Source organism: Engraulis encrasicolus, chromosome 10 (genome assembly GCF_034702125.1).
Source record: "Engraulis encrasicolus isolate BLACKSEA-1 chromosome 10, IST_EnEncr_1.0, whole genome shotgun sequence".
In the NCBI taxonomy this organism is placed as follows: domain Eukaryota; kingdom Metazoa; phylum Chordata; class Actinopteri; order Clupeiformes; family Engraulidae; genus Engraulis; species Engraulis encrasicolus.
Genome location: NC_085866.1, coordinates 42,868,160 through 42,889,142, shown reverse-complemented (window position 1 = coordinate 42,889,142; position 20,983 = coordinate 42,868,160). Strand labels below are relative to the sequence as shown.

General features: G+C 43.7%; 1 protein-coding gene across 3 annotated transcripts in view; it reads left to right on the top strand.

Moving 5' to 3' along the window:
* The window catches only part of tmco4 (transmembrane and coiled-coil domains 4), a 22,518-nt gene extending 3,011 nt beyond the window's left edge, over positions 1 to 19,507 (top strand). For 2 of the 3 annotated variants that reach the window (XM_063208939.1, XM_063208937.1), the window contains 9 exons: positions 232 to 329; positions 779 to 922; positions 2,757 to 2,876; positions 4,790 to 4,954; positions 8,826 to 8,962; positions 11,727 to 11,811; positions 12,315 to 12,432; positions 12,978 to 13,095; positions 17,620 to 19,507. In XM_063208939.1, coding sequence (XP_063065009.1) covers positions 232 to 329; positions 779 to 922; positions 2,757 to 2,876; positions 4,790 to 4,954; positions 8,826 to 8,962; positions 11,727 to 11,811; positions 12,315 to 12,432; positions 12,978 to 13,095; positions 17,620 to 18,789 — 2,155 coding nt within the window. In that variant the 3' untranslated portion in view covers positions 18,790 to 19,507. The remainder of the gene's footprint in view (positions 1 to 231; positions 330 to 778; positions 923 to 2,756; positions 2,877 to 4,789; positions 4,955 to 8,825; positions 8,963 to 11,726; positions 11,812 to 12,314; positions 12,433 to 12,977; positions 13,096 to 17,619) is intronic. The other variant, XM_063208938.1, reaches the window with a different exon arrangement.
* The last annotated feature ends 1,476 nt before the right edge of the window (positions 19,508 to 20,983 follow it).

Below are 20,983 nucleotides of genomic sequence, written 5' to 3'. Positions count from 1 at the left end.
GATTTCTGTTGCTATCCTTGAGGAGGAGCTGCCACAGCTGTAAGTATGAATGTTCGAGAGCTCTTGTAGGCCCTCTTGGCATGTTATGTTGGGACCTAATTAAGTAATCTCTTTTTTCCTCTTCTATAAAAACGCAACCTTCATCTAGTGAATGTTCAGTCATTACATCAGCCTCTTTTCAACCCAAACCCTCGCACCCCCTCCACCCCCAATCCTTTTTTTTCTTGAAAGGGAGGAATCGTCAAGGCGACAGAAGAAAGAGAGAGGGCGTAAATTGCGGCGCTACCTGCTGATTGGCTTAGCCACCGTCGGAGGAGGCACTGTGATTGGTGAGAGCTACAGTAGACTTGTTACACACACACACACACACACACACTTCATCGTGGCTGTTGACAAAGCAAACTTAAGATTAAAAAGATCCTTATCAGTCATACGCAGGCGTATTCATGATCATGCCGTATAAATAACTCTACTGAAGACACATTCTTCGTGTTCTTGTTTCTTCCCATAATTACCTATGGGACGTATTTTTGTGAGGTTCTTCTATTAGATTTAATCCGTATGCTTCTTCTGATATGTGAGATTGTGGATGTTTTTACAGGGGTACAGGGGTGATGGTGCTCCCCCAAAGTACAGTATAACATTGTATCTTGATATAAGGCTGTGCTGGATGATGGGGATCTGAATCTTCTGTGTTTGTTGTCTGCTGTGTTTGTTTGCTAACTGTTGTGTGTGTGTGTTCGTGTGTGTCCTTGTGTGTGTGTGTCCATCCCTGAAGGTGTGACGGGTGGGCTGGCGGCCCCTCTGGTGGCTGCTGGTGCGGGGGCGGTGCTGGGCGCTGGAGGGGCGGCTGCGCTGGGCTCAGCCACAGGCATCGCTATCATGGCCTCCCTGTTTGGTGCAGCCGGGGCCGGATTAACTGGTGAGCTCGGCAACAGTGTGGCATCCTCTCTCTGTCTCTCTCTCTCTCTCTTTCTCTCTCTCTCTCTCTCTCTCTCTCTCTCACTCTCTCTCTCTGTCGCCCTCTTTCTCCCTTTCTCTTTCTCTGTCGCTCTTTTCCCCCCCCCCCCTTTTTTTTCTGTCACTTGTTTTCACCCCAAACTGACGGCATCTTGGAGTTCTTTTCACTCTCTGTGTCTGTGTCTATAAAGGATGCACTCCCAGGATTGGGGAAGTGTGTGCTGTAGTCCATTACATATGGCTTTCTGCCTCCGTCTCTAGTACCCTCCGTTGCCCTTTTGCCTTTCTGTGACTTCCTGCAGTATCCTGTCTATATCCATTTTCCCCTCCAGTTCTCTCTTGATTTTCTGTGGCATTCTGTGGCCTTTTCCCCTTCACGCTCAGCCTCTCTCTATTAACTGCAATGTTGCACAGTATTTGGACAATGTGCAGTATTGGATCATGGTTTTTTGTTTCGCAATGACTATGCTTTGCAAAAAAATACATGGGTGGTTGACGTTCAAGAGTGTAACAAAAATAAAAATTAAAAGTTATTCCAATTCCTGAAAAAAAATGATGGAAAAAATTAGAAAAAAATAAAGCACTTTGTGGTCCGTGGAATTTCGCCTATTTTTTGTCATTTTTGGGAAAATGTCTCCTGCATCAACACGTTGCATAGGCATGTCACACCGCAGGAAAATGAAGTCACACCACAGGAAATTCACTGCATTGTGGCCATTTTAATCCTTTTGTATACATGACTGACGTCTGAGCTCATGCTAACTTGATAATGATATTGTGTTTAATCTTAATATGTGTTTTCATTTATAAAAAACTTTTTTTCCTTCTATAAGAGCAGTCACACCACACAGGACACCATAAAATAAACCTAAACATTGAGTGACAGAAATATTGCAATATGAACACATATTAAGAGGTTAAAAGTCACCTTAAACTTCCACAGCACTCTCCAATAACTGAGGTACTGACTGGTTAGGAGCTAGTCTTTAAGACCCTTGTTAGTTGGCCTTGCAGCTGCCCGTTCACAAACATTGACATACATGTCACCCCACAGGACGCAATTTGTGTTACGAAATTGAACTTGTAGTTAATATTACTGTCTTGAGTTTTTTCACATTCACATATCTTAATATAAAGTTAATATTTATGCAATCATACCAAATGCTTCATACATTATTCAAAATGCTGTTGGTTAATATATATATATTATATTCCAGGTTTCATTAATGTTGCAGTTACACCGCAGGATATTTGACATATAAACCTTTACATAAATCTTAACAAAAATGTTTCTTCTCATCTAAGACTAATATGAAACATAATGTACCACATCTTCTTTCATTGACATTTGTTTTTTAAAGGAAAAATATTTTGTAGGTTTTTAACCAATGTTACAAAAAAACAAGGCGTCATGTCAACCACCCACATATAGGCATACGAAGGTATTGTTTGTTAAATATTATTTAATGTTAATGTGTTTACATCTCATGCTTCACCCCAAATTGACAGTGTTGTGAGCTTCATAAAGGACAGGGTTGTAACAGCAATGCATAGATACAGTATTTGCATATTCTGAGTGCAGTAGCATAGCTGCCTGTAATATATCAAGTCCGCCATGTTTAATGACATGCATGTTTGTAACACAGCGCATATCATACATGTGGTTATCATTATATTTGAATATATATTGTGCACCCCATCTTGCCTCTATCTTCCTCTGTATTTCAGTAGTTGTTTTGAAAATAATGTTAGCTGCCGCTGCTAACCACAGTGTTGTTGTCTGTTGTTGTTTTCAGGCTACAAAATGAATAAGCGTGTGGGAGCCATTGAGGAGTTTGAGTTCCTGCCTCTGAGTCATGGCAAGCATCTCCGCGTGACCGTGGCCGTGACCGGCTGGCTATGCAGTGGCAAATACAGTCAGTATCCCAAATTGGAGTCAATAGATTGATTACCGTATGTTTGAGATTGATGAAAATGAATGTCATTTATCACTATCTTGAAGATTTTAAACATATTCTTGGACATTAGTATTCCCTTTAGCTGTTAAAAAGCTAATACAGTAGTTCTTAGAACAATATCAGATGTGTTGCAATTGCTATGATCGGCTGGCACATACAGTCAAGGGCAAGCCAATTGATTGATTTGTCATGATGAATCACAATCAGGATGATCAGTAATGACAATCAACCTTGGCCATGTAATAATCAAACATGACTTGAGTTCATTCACTCAGCAGATGGCATTGTCCATGGATAAAAAATACGCAATGTGCATTATGTTGCATTGAGTTAATCATTACGGCCATACTAAGAGGGAGACTTGCCAGACAGAGGTTTTAATCAAAAAGCTTTCAAGCTGCCTTATTCATCAACATGCTTTCATCATTTGAAAAATAATGACCAAAAGCCAGTATATGACTGACACTATGTTAATTATGTGGGTGATCATTTTTTGTTGGCATATTGCTGCTCCACCCAATAGGCCAGGTATGGGGATGGGTATGGAAACCAGATGTTTACATGGCTGGTAATTACCATAGAGTATTGGTGAGAGGCTCAGGAGATGCGCTTTCCCATCTGCCTGAGGACCCCCAGGGGCATAAATTGCCTCAAGTGTGCTGCGGAATAGGCTTATTTTCTGAAGGTTACTCCATACCAGGGCTTCCCAAACTTTTCAGCGGGGACCCCCTTTTGGACCTAAGGATATTTTCGCCTAGGCAATTTTTTTTGTCCATTATTGCTAGAGTTTCCATTAACAGTTTGTCCGCTAATATTGCTCGAAATCCACCAGACAGCAAATATGTCTATTAAGCATACAAGTGAGTACAGTCCCTTTTGTCCACGACCCCCCTTCAGTACATCCGCAACCCCCAGTCCCGACCCCCAGTTTGGGCACCGCTGCTCTATACAACGGCAACAGGCAAAAAGACGCCGGCCATGCTAGGAACAGGATCAGTTGTGTGCAGTCTTTATATGGATTGCATTGGGAATTATTCCCAGCCCATTTACCCCGGAGCCTCTCTGGGCTCGGTTAAACATTACGCTCTCTGTGTGAGAGTGTCTGTGCTCACTAGCATTTCACGGCTACCCCCTTTGAACTCGCAGCCTTGCTGTTTTTTTTGTTGTCTCGTAGTAGATATGTAGGTGTTTTATGTTTCCAGTGCTGTGAAAGAAGATTTTTATGCCCCTGCAATGTTGACAGCTGCTGCTAGCGGCTGTAATTGTTTTTTTCCGGGTTGACTGTCCAGTCTTTTATCTGTCCTCCATGCTATGTATTGCTGGAGATTTTATGTAGAGCATAGCACAGATGTCAATTTGGACTCAAAGGATGAGGTGCTCTTGGGAACGTTGTGATTCTTGAGTTTTGTATGAATCAAAATCGAATGACAACATGACTAGCAGTATAATAATTTAAAGCGGTATCACCACGGAGAATACAGCTAACACTACCTCTAGTATAACAACGAATGGATGGAGTCAAGCTCAACTGGCTTGTTTTGACTTGGTATATAGTGCTGCCTGTAGCCCATAAAGACCCAAACGACAGAAAATGTTATACAGAAAAACAAATCTATCACCACTACAAAGGACATGGCGAAATGCATAGATTTTGAAATTCAACACAAGTGCAAATGTTTTGTTTGTAACAATAGCAGATAAATCTAAACCTAGCTTTTCATCCTTTAAATTGCTTTCACTGATTTATGATTGTGTGTGCGTGTGTGCTTTGCATGCATCTCACTTTCTCTCTCTCTCTCTCTCTCTCTCTCTCTCTCTCTCTCTCTCTCTCTCTCTCTCTCTCTCTCTGCATGTGTGCGTGTGTGTTGCAGGCTCGTTCCAGGCTCCCTGGTCCAGCCTGGGAGCGTGTGGCGAGCAGTACTGCCTGATGTGGGAGTCTCGTTTCCTGCGTGACCTGGGCTCGGCCATGGCCACCGTGGTGGACGGCCTGTTCAGCATGGTAGCCCAGGAGGCACTCAAGTACACCGTGCTCTCAGGTTAGCTTGACACCATATCACTCAGTGCAGTTACGTACTGTACATGCACAGATGATCCCAGTCCCAGGTGAAAAACCCATATACTTAAAGTGTACTTTTTTTGACCGTACTTAGTACAAACAAAGTGTACTATTTTCGGCAATTTAAACTTTAAAGTGCGCTTCATTGCACTATTAGTGCGCTGAAGCACTACTAAAGCAGTACTTCAGCACACTTGCAACACAGTGAGGATGCTATATTGGCACCGCTTTTGGACAACTTAAAGTGCACTACAAGCATACTTTTGAAAGTATGCTCCAAACACGCTTTTCATGCATTCGTATGGCATTAAGAGTGTGCTTGAGTACACTTCTTCAACATTTTATTGTTACTAGAAGTTCAATAAAAGTATATTAACTTCCTGCTTCTTTGGACTATATTGGAACATTTTAAGTCTGTAAAAAGTATATCACATTAAGTATTGTAAATATATAACAGGTATGCTTGAAGTATATTCACAGTACGCTCCCAAGTACATGAAATAATATAAATGTAATACTACAATCCATGCTGGTCCTCAGAGCTTGTACATTACACACAGCCACATGTCACAGTAGTGATACAGTATGCATGCCTGGCACGAGTGACATTTACAATCATTGCATTGTTACAGAGATTTCAGATAGGGATGCAAATTATCGATTAATTCATTAATCATTAGTTGATAGTCTTATCGATCGACTTACGATTAATTGATAAGCGGTGTTTTTCCTCCTGAAATCTCAATGTTTCTCAGAAAAAAACTACTAAATCTATTTATTTTTATTAAAAATTAAGATAAAATACCACATTTAAATTAATTCTATATTCAATTCTTTAATCCAAAGGTAATTTAATTATTCCCACTATTCACACCCCTCTTCACATGCCCATTTCACCTGGGTCTCTTGTCAGTTGAATTATCGATTAATTGCGATTAATGTTTTTTAATCGATTAATGCATTGATCGATTAAAGTCGATTAATCGATTAATCGTTTGCATCCCTAATTTCAGATACACATTTCACTTTATTTCAATCTTGTTCCACCTTCCTGCATTTGATCACTTGAATTGATCACCAATGGTGACTCTCTAATCTTTGTTCGAACAACTAGTTCCAACTTACCTCACACCATGATATCATGGGAAGTGTGAGCCTATATATACCAGAACATATACGTGACCATCATAATGACGTTAGGAACATGGTAATTTTTTGTGTACCACTTTAAAATTTTAAAACTCCTACAATAAACACAGAATATAACAATGAGTAATATTTTCATGCAAACCAAAAATATTCCTTCAGGATAAATGGCTTTCTGTTTGAGAAATTTAGCTCCAAGAAGTGCATTGCATGATGGGACATGTATGATGGTGCATGATGGGTAAATGCACTTTGTGTAAGCACACTTTGAAGATGTTTGGGTGAAGTACAATCATGGTGCACTTAGAAAAAGTATACTTGCAATATGTTAAAGTGATTTACTTTAAAGTGGTAGTTCGCTATTTTAGACATTAAGCCCTGTTTGTGTGACTTCTGGGGTGAAGTAGAGATGTTCTCATCACAATTTTGACATTTGGTGCTGAACGGAGCATTTGGGTATTCAAGACTGCAGCCCCCCCACCTTTACATTGACTCCAATGAAGCACTCAAGCAATCGATCATAACATGGCATTAAACTTTCGTTTGCAGAGACATGAAACTCACCGAGTGGTCAGAGGTGGGCAGCGATACGTTGGCTCGAAAATCACCGCGAAATACGCTTCCAGAGAAGATATATTCATTATTGTCCGTCTTCATTGATTGTATTGGTTTGACTAGTATTACTCCGCGCGACCGGAAATGGGGGTGCGTTTGTTTACGTTACTATCTATGGTTTGTATGCAAGCTGTAGTTTTTGTAGCCAGTCCCGCTCAAAGATAGCCGTTCTACCTCGCTCCTTGATGTCTACATAAACAACACACTATCGCTACCTACTGGCTGGATGTCAACTGCTATTCAACGGCGTCTGGGGAAAAATAGGTCCGCCAAATGCTAAACAACAGTTAGAAGGCATATTTCGCTGCAATTTTCGGGTCAATTTATCGCTGTCTACCACTGACCACACGTTGAGTTCCATGTCTTCTCAAACAAAAGTTTAATGCCATTTTATAATCGATTGCTTGAGTGCTCTATTGGAGTCAATGTAAAGGTGGGGGGGCTGCAGTCTTGGATACCCAAATGCTCCGTTCAGCGCCAAATGTCAAAATTGTGATGAGAACATCTCTACTTCACCCCAGAAGTCACACAAACAGGGCTTAATGTCTAAAATAGCGAACTACCACATTAAAGCGCACTATAGAAAATCACAATTTGAAGACATTTGGGTGAAGTATAATCATAGTGCACTTAAAAAAAAGTGCAATTGCAATATGTTATTAAAAAATACACTTTTAGTAAGTTCACTATTAGAACACTATTAGTATATTCCTCTAAATACACTTTAGCCAAACATATTCTAAGTCCACTTGAAGTATGGTTCGCTAAGTGTACTTTCTTTGAGAGCAACTTAATTACATCTAATTTTAAGTACACTTTAAATAAGCATATTGTAAACATACTTTTTCTTAGCACAAAAAGCACGAGTGCACTTTTAACATGCTAAGTACACTTCAGTCATGCTTTTATTGTACTAAATTGAACCACTTTTTCACCTGGGGTTTGAAGTAGAATGTTGTCATTTAACTCCTCGCAGATTTGAAAATTCAGTTGAAATGACAGATGCAATGTCGATGAGTGAGCCCATGCGAACGGCCATTGTTGTCTGAAGCAGCCATCGCATCTCACATACTTTTCCCATCTCCACTGTGTTCAATTTTTGTCATTCTCTTAAATTTTGTCGCATCTCTGAAAATCTCACAATCTTGATCATGTGAAATACAGTACAGGAGGGTCTGGTGAGTGTCAGGCTAGAGTTTACATAGACTCCTGACCAAACCAAAGGCTGCCACCATGCCACTGTTTGCAATGTAACTGCAGTCACCATGTCCACCATCACTACATTATTTTAACAGCATTTCCCATGTGATGATGAACCACCAGCAATATGGAGCTCCATGTCCTAGCCCAAGCTATTAAATCTATCTTCTTATTGCTTCTCGAAACCACTCAACCTCTTTATGATTTCAACAAGTGTGCTCTCTCCTCCTCTATCTTTTCACTGAACAACATTGCTGAACAACAAGGGGAAGGTATAGAAATAGGCAGCAGAAGTTCTTTTGTAATAAAAAGTACATTGAAGTACTGCTTGCCCTTGTGTTCAGTTTAGGACACTCAAACCGAGAGCAAAAAAATTATCGGACCTTTTTTGTTGCAGATGCTCACTCACCCGCTCTCCCGCTCACCTCGCATCTCCTGCTATTAGGACACCGTGACTGTGTCTGTCTTGTGTTGTCATGGTACCCGGGCGAAAGGAAGTGTGGTTAAGGAATGACAATTATGCTGTACCATACCCGCTGCCACCCAAGGCTCCTCTCCAGCACTTGAGGTGTCACCTTGATTCTTGCCGGTCTCCTAATGCAGATGGAAACATCTCACTCTAGTGCTGCCTTTTGTGGTGCAGTTCATTGTTGGTGGTTTTTCCACGTTTTTTTTTTCAATTTGTATTTTTTTGTATGTAGTTCTACCCGTAGTCAACTCTTCTCTTACCCTATTGTGTTACTCTTCTCCTACAAGTGTTTTTTATTGTATAATATGTGTTTGCTGAACTCTCTCTCTCTCTCTCTCCCTCGCTCTCTCTCTCTCTCTCTCTCTCTCTCTCTCTCTCTCTCTCTCTCTCTCTCTCTCTGTGTGTGTGTGTGAATATGTAGGCATCGTGACTGCCATGACCTGGCCGGTGTCTCTGCTGGCTGTGGCGAGTGTGATTGACAACCCGTGGAGCGTCTGCCTGAGCCGCTCGGCCGAGGTGGGCAAACACTTGGCACAGGTGCTACGGAGCCGGCAGCAGGTACAACCAGCACCTTCCTCAACTCTTTCACAAACTACAGAAAAGACATTGTATTAACAGCAGGCCAAAGGCAACACCTTCAAAAACACACTCACAAGGTACAGAAAAAACATTGTATTATCAGCAGGTAAAGTCACCAGCCTCTGCTACTCAGACACATACTACAGAAAATACAGATCGTATTACCAACAGACCAAACTAACACCTCCAGGGACTCCCACAAATTACAGAAAAAACATTGTATTACCAGCAGGTAAAACCACCAGCTTCTGCAACTTGCTCACACCAGCACTCGCCCACTGCACAGGGAAACCATGGCCTGATAGTCCGGGAGCCCAAATAGCCCACTATGCCATGGTGAGCTTTTTTAGATGCATCCCACACACCTCTATAAGAGGCTTTGTCCACCGTCCGTTGGTCCGTCCGTTGGTCCGTGATGCTTTTTGTCAGCCATGCTGTGACACTTTTTGGCCGCCCGCCGTGACACATTTAGTATTGTTTAGAAACTCACCACTGCTTTTCTAAGTGTATATAGAGACAGTAATAAGTGTCTATCACCGCTGTTTTGCATTTATCACCGCTGCATGTTGACGACGGACCCCTCGCGTGACAAATAGTGCCGTCTAGGAACAAAGACTGGTTTTGCTGCTCACTCACTTTAGATCTCAAGATTCATCTTGTGAAAAATTGATGCTTTGTCAATCAAAATGGACAAACACTGTTGTCCCTGTAAACCTTTCAGTTTTGTTTTGAGTTGGTGAATTTGTAATACTTTTCTGCAAAAGGATTTTGCTTCAAAACCTCAATATCTTGCAAATTGCACATTACAGAACAATATAGAATTTCTCTGTCTGTTTTTTAGTAGAGATACAGCAGTCGTTTTTTCCCTTCCGCGACATTGTGTCTTCACACCTTTCGTATTGCTGAACCAAACAAGATGGGTGTGAACTAACGCCTCATCCATTTCATCACTAGACGGCCTTCTTATTCTCTTTTTTTCCCCTTGTCAACTGTAAAGTTATGATGGTTGTCATGGGAATAGTGCAAGTGGGAGGTCACAGTCTAATCTAGCTCCTCTCAGTGTGTTTAGCAGAGCAGCCCACAAGGACACAGACTCACTAGCCCCCCTTACCCATTCCGCTGGGAGATGACACACACACACACACACACACACACACACACACACACACACACACACACACACACACACACACACACACACACGTGTAATATACAAAAACTCAATCATGCACACACACACACACACACACACACACACACACACACACACACACACACACACACACACACGTGTAATATACAAAAACTCAATCACACACACACACACACACACACACACACACACACACACACACACACACACACACACACACACACACACACACACACGTGTAATATACAAAAACTCAATCACACACACACACACACACACACACACACACACACACACACACACACACACACACACACACACACACACACACACACACACACACAGTCAAACACATTCATGTCCCCCCCACACACACACACATAAGCGCCTTGTGTTTGCACAGCCACTGTCCCAATGCCAGCCTTCCCCCCTGTCCATGCTGTGCAGTACAAATTTAACTTTGTAACTTCGCATGATCAGCGCCACTTGTCACCGAAACCTCCCGCCCACGGGCTCAGCTGATGCTGGCTGTGCTGCAGGCAATACTCACTGAAGTTCATTGGGCGATTTGGCACCCCATTAGTCATGAGCCACTGCTGTGATTGTATTATTTCTATGATTTGAAGCAAGCATGGGTTTCCACTTCAGCTTTCCCTCTGTTTCCCCTCCGCTTTCAGCTTTTCACTCTGCTAAATTCTATCCCTCAGTTGATCTCGCAAGCTATAGTGCATGCAGGGCCGCTGACAACTTTGACCTGGCCCGAGACAAAATAATTTGGAACCCCCCTTCTCCTCCCCCTCAATACATACTGTATAATGTAATGGAGTCCTAATTCTGGGGCCCCCTTTCCCTGGGCCAGGGACAAGTGACCCGTTTGTCACCCCTCCCTGTCAGCGGGCCGAGCCGCATGCATGTGCCTGATTCTGCCGGGGACCTACTAATGAAAGCCTTGTCAGTCAGCGTGATCTGAATCCGGTGACAACTGTTTTATCACGGCGGGAACACTGAGCCGAAGTGACATAAAAGGGAAAAAAATGTGTCACCGTGTAAATTGTGAGGGATTATTGCGTGCTGTGTTCTTTCGCTCTGTGTTGGTCTTCACAGGTTTGGTTGTGATTGAGCTTTGTGTGTGATTTTTTTGTTTGTTTTATCCCTGCTGCGCTCTGAATAATAGTGGTCATGATTGATCCCAGAAGCTTGCAAAGAAAAGAAATGTTCGCTGATGGCCGAGGGAGTTCAAAATGGCAAATAATAACTTCCCTGGGGTGCATGGTGTTTCAGGTTTTCACGGTGTCTACACCAGGATATAATGAATGCTGAACATGTGGAGAAAAATTGACAAAATAAAATTGTATTGACAAAATAAAACAATGTGTAGGGCCAGCGCTACTGAGACGGATGCCTTTTGACCCACCTCACGCCAGGGTTGTAGCAGTGCTTTCAGCTTAGTTGAAAAAAAAAAGATTCAGGTCACTTGTCCACATAAATTGGTGGTGTGGACTTAATCATTTTGTAATGCCCTGCTAAAAGACAGACCATAATAGTATTTTTTTATTCTAATATATTTTTTTCTTCCTTTTCTCTGTGAAGGGGAAACGTCCAGTGAACCTCATTGGATTCAGCCTGGGAGCCAGAGTCATCTACTTCTGCTTGCAGGAGCTGGCTAACGAGCAAGGTGCGTACGTCACATTAGAATAATAAGACAAATTAGAGAGAAGTCACCCGTTCACATATCAAGATCTGTCCACCCCTCTCTCCTGCCTCTGCTCTTCTTTCTTCTCATCATTGGCTGCCCTCTTTTGCCTTTCCATCTACTCTCTCTCTCTCTCTCTCTCTCTCTCTCTCTCTCTCTCTCTCTCTCTCTCTTTATCTTTTTTTTGTCTGTCTTTATCTCTCTTTCTTTCTCTCTCTCACTCTGTCTTTATCTTGACCTTTCTCCCCCCCTCCCTCTCTCTCTTCCCTTGTCTCTCTCCTTCTTCCTTTCTCTCTCTCTCTCCACATGAGCGACATGTGCATCTCTCCATCCCTCTTTCTTCCTTTCTCTCTTTCTCTCGCCACATGAGCCCTGCTATGTGTTCTGCAAATGAGGCCGTGACCTTTACTTGACTGCTATGTGATGTGGAGGAGATGGGAGGCGAGTGGGAATGAGCGGTGTGGCCGGTGTGATTAATGCCGCAGGGGGCGAGGGTGTGGTGGAGGATGTGGTGCTACTGGGGGCTCCCGTGGACGGCTCCGACAAGGCCTGGGAACGACTCTCCGGGGTGGTGGCCGGCAAGATCGTCAACGGCTACTGCAGGTATGTCCAATTCATCATTCAAACATTTGAAACGTACATACTGATTTTAAAGTGTGTTTTATTTCATTTCCTACTTTTAGTCTTTCTGTTCCGTAGGGGAAATGATTTATCAGTTGAGTGAGCATGTTCTCTGTTGGCATGTCCCAGATAGAAGAGTGTGGCGTTGTCATAGGTTACATGGTGAACAGTGGTGTGGCTCTGTGTCCTTGTTCCCTGTGTGTGTGTGTGTGTGTGTGTGTGTGTGTGTGTGTGTGTGTGTGTGTGCGTGTGTGTGTGTGTGCGCGTGTGTGCGCGTGTTTGCGCGTGTGTGCACGTGTGTGTGTGTGTGCGTGTGCGTGTGTGTGTGTGTGTGTGTGTGCGCGCGTGTGCGCGTGTGCATGCGTACCTGTGTGTGCAGTAGGTGTGACATTGTATTATATCGGCAAGTGACATGGGACAGTGATATTGTGACCCCTTTCCTATTGTTGAGTGTTTTGTGTTACTCCCACGGGGGTTGCTCATGGTGTACACCCACATCTCTTCCATGTGATGAATCTCGGTGACAGGGGCGACTGGCTGCTGGGCTTCCTCTACCGGAGCTCATCGGTCCAGATGTCTGTGGCCGGACTGCAGCCCATTAGCCTGAGCGACCCGCGCATCGTCAACGTGGACCTGTCATCCGTGGTGAGTGACGCAGCAGGGAGTAGGTTAAAGCCCGCACATATGATCCAAGAAAATGTGTGACGCTAGGGACACATAGCAGGCGAAACGAGCGAGGCGGAGAGGCGAAATTCAGATCGTTGCGGCGAATCAAATGGAATGGAACCCTTATGTTGTTGATTTGATTGGCTGCCGCAGGTGAAATGTGCTCTTCATTTGCATAATATTAAACTTGGTTTAATAATTTTGCTTCGCTTCACTCCTGTTCGCTTGCCTTCGCCTCCCTCATAGGGATGAATGCCGAAGTTCGCTTCGCTTGGCCAAATTCACGTCTATGTGTCCCTACCGTGACCTAGGAGCAGGACAACCAAATGACAAGATGAAAGTAAAAGTCCACTTCAACCAGGATTCTTCTGATCCCACTCTTTTTTTTAACGTAATGTTTCGGGTATGTCACATATGTCACGTTAAAGTGGGAGCAGAAAAATCCTGGTTGAAGGATCATGGAGTGAGTCAGCAGGGACCATATCGTGGAGAGGATGAAGCCACAGTGTAACATTCCTAAATTGGATCTTCCAACTCATCCTATACCGTAGTTCATTCACTTCATCCAATACCTCATCGTCTATTGGCATGTCAATTCAGTTTATTCACCCACTAATAGAATTCATACTTCAAACATAATTTCAAGTTGAACCTTCAAAACGACAAAAACATCATCAATGATTTTGGACCTGTCATATGCTGTGAGCAGCAGGGACCATGGAGTTCAGAGGATGAACTCACCTCTCAAATTTCCGAAATTTAAAAATGGATCCACCTCTCCACTGTTTACGTGCCCATCAAGGCCAGTTCTTCACCCGGTAATAGAATTAATGTAAATGTAACTGCTAAACTCAATTTCCAACAGTCAATACCACACAATCGTGATCAATGTGGACCGGTCATTCCTGGTGAGTTAGGAGGGATGAGGTGTAGTGTGAACTCAGTTTATTTGCATCAATGTGTACCCGTTATCCGCGGCCTTCCTCGCCTCTGAAATTTCAGAAATATAGTTAAGCCAGAGCCACCTCCCAAAAGTTTATCTGCCAATCAATGGTGTGTATTCACCCTGTAATAGAATTCATGCCTCAAACACAACTTCTACCATTCAAAGCCACACAATCATCATTGATGTGGACCTATTATCGTCATCAATGATGTGGACCTATTATCTGAGTTGTGTGAACAGGGTTGTAGTCCGAAATTTAAAAATGGATCCACCTCTCCACTGTTTAGGTGCCCATCAAGGCCAGTTCTTCACCCGGTAATAGAATTAATGTAAATGTAACTGCTAAACTCAACTTCCAACAGTCAATACCACACAATCGTGATCAATGTGGACCGGTCATCCTGGTGAGTTAGGAGGGATGAGGTGTAGTGTAAACTCTGTTTATTTGCATCAATGTGTACCCGTTATCCGCGGCCTTCCTCGCCTCTGAAATTTCAGAAATATAGTTAAGCCAGAGCCGCCTCCCAAAAGTTTATCTACCAATCAATGGTGTGTATTCACCCTGTAATAGAATTCATGCCTCAAACACAACTTCTACCATTCAATGCCACACAACCATCATTGATGTGGACCTATTATCGTCATCAATGATGTGGACCTATTATCTGAGTTGTGTGAACAGGGTTGTAGTGGAAAGGATGAACATTGTTTTCGAATTCCAGACATTTCAGAGTTGATTCACCTCTCAAGTGAGTTTATTTGTCCATCAAGGGCATTTATTCAGCCTGTAATAGAATTCATGTACCAAACACAATATCTAAGATTCCACAATCACGCAAAGCCTTCTAGGTGTGGACAATTAAACCATTTACTGGTAAGTACACTACAAAATGCTTGCTTACTTACTGAAACGAAAACATTTGCCTTTGCACGCTGTGACAAGAACTGTTTTCATAAAGTAACCGTGCATACCTCACATTACTAAAACTGAAGAAGACTTTGCACATATGGTATTATATATATATTATATATTTAAAGGAGCACTTATGCCAATTTCAATATGCTGTTGTATTGCTCACGCTACCCTTGACTTGTCAGTACCCGGTGATGCTGCATTTTTCGGCTCAGCCCTTTCCGAGATCTGACCTATTCAAGTGGGTGCAGACTTTGTTTACATTAAAAAGGTTCTGAACATAGGCCTACTACAAACATTACCCCAAAAGGTATCACTGTTTGCTAGTTGTCTGCTGATGTTGCATAACCTTTTGGATGTTATTGTGAACAAATCAATATATATTTTTTTTCATGTAAACAAACTCTGCCCCCATAACAATGACCAGGATCTCGGAAAAGGCTTAAGGGGGCAAAAAAACTCTGGTACTGGTACTGGCGAGCCCAGGGTAGTGTGAGCATCACAACTGCATGTTGAAATTGGCTGAAATTATCCTTTAATACATCACACCATGCTATGCACTGTTCCATGATTAACCATGATCATTTTACCATCACACCCTTGTCAATAAGCTGGAGTGCACTGTCTCTGCTAGTGCTGCGAAAGCACAGAGTTTAGGATGGTCACTTCAGGTCGGACCCTCCCAGACGTGAAATGAATAGTCGTGCCAATGTTGTTTGTGCCGCTCGTGATTGTATCATTTTCGGAGTGGATGGAGGATGCGTTGGAATTTCAAGCTGGCTGTGTGAGAGTGATGAATTCCGCAAGCGCTTCCGGGCACGGCACTAATGGACCCGTCTCCGGCAGACAGTTTAGTTTTCTCACCCAAGAGTGACTTTTGCTGGCTGATGGATTAAAGATGAAGGCCCTTATGTTATGCCCTTTGTGCTTCCTGTGTTGTCATGGCTCCTGTCTGAGGCCAGATTTTTCTATTTCCGAACTGCCGTGAAATGACATGGCGTGTTAGTGAGCCAAAGTTTGGATTTTTGACATCGGTGCAATGAATTTAAGTTTCCCTCTCTCCCTTTCTGTCTAATATTGCAGTCGGTGAACTGATGTGATGATTAGTTTTGGCGAGAGTGTCAGGTGACTATTACTTAAAGTCGATATTTATTATTCATTGGTAATTTAATCCTAATCCATTTTTCTCACTGGACAAAATTTACATTCATTTCAACCAATAAACTCCAAACTGATTCACATCAGCCCCTGTAACCAAATGATGTGAAGGGGGTGTGTCTCGTCATATGATGTTTTATGAATTCATGAATCATACTGAGAATTGATGGCAGTTCTTTCCAGCAGCACACAGACTAGAATTCAATTCAAAAGCATTGACCCATTGACCTTGCCTCTAAGAATGTACTCTGGCAAACTCTGTCAGTGACCTTGGTGCCACAGTCAGGGTAGTGTGCTGACTTAATAATCCAGTATGTTGTTCTCGTGCATTCTTCTCCTCAACATAGCGTAGGTATCAACAGGCTTCAAAATGTGTCAGAGGGAGGAAAACAACTGAACAATGCACACTTACACAGCCATTTTTTTGGCCTTGGTTTTGTTATTGTGACGGAGTACACATGTAAGTGTTTGTGTGGCTTCTGCGTGAGCGCCAGCCAGGGCAGGTGTGTCATGGTCACCCTGTGATTGACGTGACGAAGCGAAGAGCTGCTACACTAGAAAGTGGCTACATGCTCAGCATGCTAATGTTATATTTAGTTAGTCCTCATGTAACCTTGTACAAATGCCCAGTCCCCCATTGTCACCACATGGACTAATCTTTCACAGTTTGCAGTGCTTACAGTTACAGAGCATACACACACACACACACACACACACACACACACACACACACACACACACACACACACACACACACACACACACACACACACACACACACACAGTTTGTAATGGCTATCTCTCACACACTTAGCGTGAATGCATGTGAGCACAACGCACGTGAGCCTAATGTTATTCATACGTAATTTAAAATGTGTCACTTAATTAGTTGCCAATAAGTGGGCCTTCACGTTAATTTATTCATGCAATTTATTCTGAATTCCTACGAGAGAGTGAAGTGCCAGTCCGGTCTACTCTTGACAGCCACAGCTGGGTGAGTCGTTGAGGGGCTGCACTGATTTGATTGGCCGGCAGGTAGATGGAGAAGGGTCATGTGACTCCTGCCCAGCCTAAACAATAGCCTCCATTAGGCAGAACGAATTGTGTGTTGAATATGAAGAAAAAAATGGCAGGTCCACAATCCCTTGATCTGCAAGCAGAGGAGAGATTCCGCATAGCAAATCCATTATCAGCCCCTCTATTACGAGAGGCATCGATATCATTCCTGTGTGGATTCAAGACAGTAAGAGCTAAGTAAGGGTAATTTTAGCTCAATTTGGAGGAGACGGCCTGTCTAAAATTGCTCCATTTCAAAGGATGTGTGTGCGGCACAGGAAAGCCTATCTAGGACAAAGGGGGTGAGAAATGTGGAAGCGTAAATTGGGGCTCAGGGTAAATTGGCATTCATATTCGTGTCAATCTCTCTCTTTCCTCTCTCTCTCTCCTCTCTCTCTCTCTCTCTTTCCTGCTCTCTCTCATTTTACAGGTTAAGGGTCACCTGGACTACATGGAGCAAATGGAGACCATCCTGGTGGCGGTGGGTGTTCCCACAAGAGAAGGCACAGGCAGAATAACTGTGGGCAGTGGGCAGCCTTTGATCATGGGCGCTGTCGGTGCCGGTGTTGGTGCCCATTCTGACACGGGTGCTAATGCATTAGGTTCAGAGGAGCTGCCTGAAGGCCCAAACAGCATTGTCAACCAAGACGAGGAAGAGGAGGAGAGGAAGGCAAAGGTGGCTTCAGACGCTGGGTCCGTGTCTGAGAGAGTGTCTGGGGAAAAGAAGGACGACACGGAGGTGACTGAGGACGAGGGCTGGGACATCCCGGACATCTCTGACCTTCTGGACTCCCTCCCTGGAAATCAGGATGGCGAGACGGAGACTAAGACCAAGACCTCTCCAGAAGGGGACGAGGATGGGGATGACCCTTTGTCACGTCCTCAAACAGACATGGTGTGCAAGGACAGCCTTTGTGAAGGGGAAAGCTCGCATCATGAGGAGGACACAGAGGAAGACGAAGACTCTGGACAGCATTCTTGGAATTGGGATACCGCAAACTGGAACGCCGGTGAGGATGGCAAAACACAAACTCAGCACTGGAAGTCAAGTGACAAGCAGAACCCTTTGTCGTGCCCTCAATCAGAGAACGCGATTCGTATGGGCGGCTTGCGTGAAGGGGAGAGCTCACACTCTGATGAGGAGACGGAGGACAAAGATGAAGACTCTGAACAGAACTCTTGGGATTGGGACACAACTAACTGGAACTATGTACACATATGCACCAACGAGGAAGGCCAAACACAAACTCCGCACAGGAAATCATGTGACCAGCAGAACCCTTTGCAGTGTCCTCGCGTAGAAGGGGAAAGCTCTCACTCTGGTGGAGAGGACAAAGAGGACAAAGACGAAGACTCTGAGCAGAACTCTTGGGACTGGGATACTACAAACTGGAATTCCGCACACACGCACACCCACGAGGCAGGCACAAAAACACAAACTCATCACAGGAAATCATGTGACAAGATGGGTAATGGGAAACCTGCCAGTTGTGTCTCCTCAACTGGGAATGGACCCAACCACTCGCATCATCATCATCACTCAAGTACAGACAACAAATTGAAGAAGACATCTCCAGATTCAAACGAAAGTGTTGAGTAATTGAAGGACAATAATCCATCCATGTGTTTTTTTTTATAATCATTTAATTTATTTCTGTGTACAAAAACAATTGTCATTGTCAACGGTACTGTAACAGTGTTTCATGTTGTGTAGCTTATATTAATTTTAAAAAACGGTCCTTGCCATGTAATGTGAAAAGTGAGGTCAGTCAGTCAGTATTTAGAAGTCAGTGTTGTTGATGCTGGAGCTTGTGCCATTGGAAAGGATGAGCCACTGGCGTAACACAAGTACTACAGGCCCCCCTGCAAGGCCCATTTCTTCAAGTCAAGGGCCCATGTGGGCCCCCCTGCCTTGCGGGGGCTGTGGGGGTATACTTTAAGCCCCTGGGATGAGCCCATTTGGACAGGATAGGAGAGTGTGAGTCACGTTGCCAGTGCTAATTGCAGATTGTCAAACCATGGCTGATCTGACTCGAGCTGCCCTTTTGGTGAACACAGTGGTGGTGAGTGCCTGTTTATTTTTTCCCTGCTCTGACTCTGTGTGTACGTGTTTGTGTACGTGTGTGTGTGAGAGAGAGAGAGAGCGTGCGCACGCTTTTGTGTATGTGTGTGTGTATTTGTATACTTGTGTGTGCATACATGCATGCACTTACTGTGTGTTCGTGACCGTAGTGTTTGTAACAGTTGTTATGGTAATTCACAGTAAGGCAGCCTTACAGTGTGTATTAAAAGCAAACCATCTTGGCTCTGGAAGCTAGCCCCTCCTGTCTGTGGCCTCCTGCTGTGTGTTCCCGGCATGGTAATGCCACGCCAACCATGTACCTCATCTCACACACACACACACACACACACACACACACACACACACACACCGCCACAAATACCCTCTGTGTGTGTGTGTGTGTGTGTGTGTGTGTGTGTGTGTGTGTGTGTGTGTGTGTGAGAGAGAGAGACCATGTCCTCAGCCACCCCACCTACCTGTCTATCCCAATTTCTCTCTTCCATACCCGTGCCTGCCTCCCTGCCTCCCCTCCCCCGGGCACTGTCATCCCTCCTCCACGTGTAGTTCCAGTTTTCCAACACTGAGGTTATGTCCACATTGGTCCATTTGTTTAGAGTTTTATTCTTCACACGCTGTTCATGGTACACATTTTGTATTTCTCTTTGATTGGTTATGTTTCTAATTAGTCTCAATTGATTGGTAACATCACATAATAGTGAAAACATCAGGCTGTAGGGTTGCCACCTCTGTCTGACGAAAAAAACAGGACATTTCTTAAAACTCAGTTGCCCTTTTTGCTTATATGCAATGGTATCCTCCATTCAGTGTCCAAGAAATGATGCATTTTTTCCTGGACAAGCAATGAAAAGCCTGGACAATTGGCAACACTATCAGGGAGGATGTAACATTTTGATTAAGAAAGGAACTAGCGTCGACGTAACCTCAGTCATGGACATATGTCTGCAGCTGTGATTACAGTTCTGCAGTTACATCTTAGTTCCTTTGACTTCGTCATAGAAATTGATGACACTTGCTCCAGTTGCCCTCCTCGGTCCCTGCTGTCTCCCTCCTCTTCCTTTTTTACCATGTACCACGCACACACCATTTATCATTACATGTATCATTACCTCTGACCCTCTGGCTATACGCGTGCACACACGCACATGGACACGCACACGCACGCCCCGGAAGGCAATCTATCTGCCTGTTCATTTCTATATATTCTCATTAGACACACCACCCCCACTATCACCTTCCGGCAGCGCACCAAACCACACACACACACACACACACACACACACACACACACACACACACACACACACACACACACACACACACACACACACACACACACACACACACACACACACACAACCACACTGTTCTAAATCATCATAGGTTAGGTCATCTCCTCTTCCATGCCCTTTCTACCTCTTTTCAGTTCAGTTCACTGGTACCTCTACACTGTGTGCAGAATTATTAGGCAAACATGTTTTTTGACCATATTGTCCATTTTATGCGTATTTTCTGCCACCAACCTTTATGAACATGAAAACCTATTGGATTTAAGCATTCCAGATCATGCATATGTGTATAATAAGATGGGGGTGTGATCAAAGGAGCCCAACACCCAATATCCGGTGTGCATAATTATTAGGCAACTTTGCTTTCTCCTGGGAAAATGGGCCACAAAATAGATCTAACAAACTCTGAAAAGTCTATAAACAAT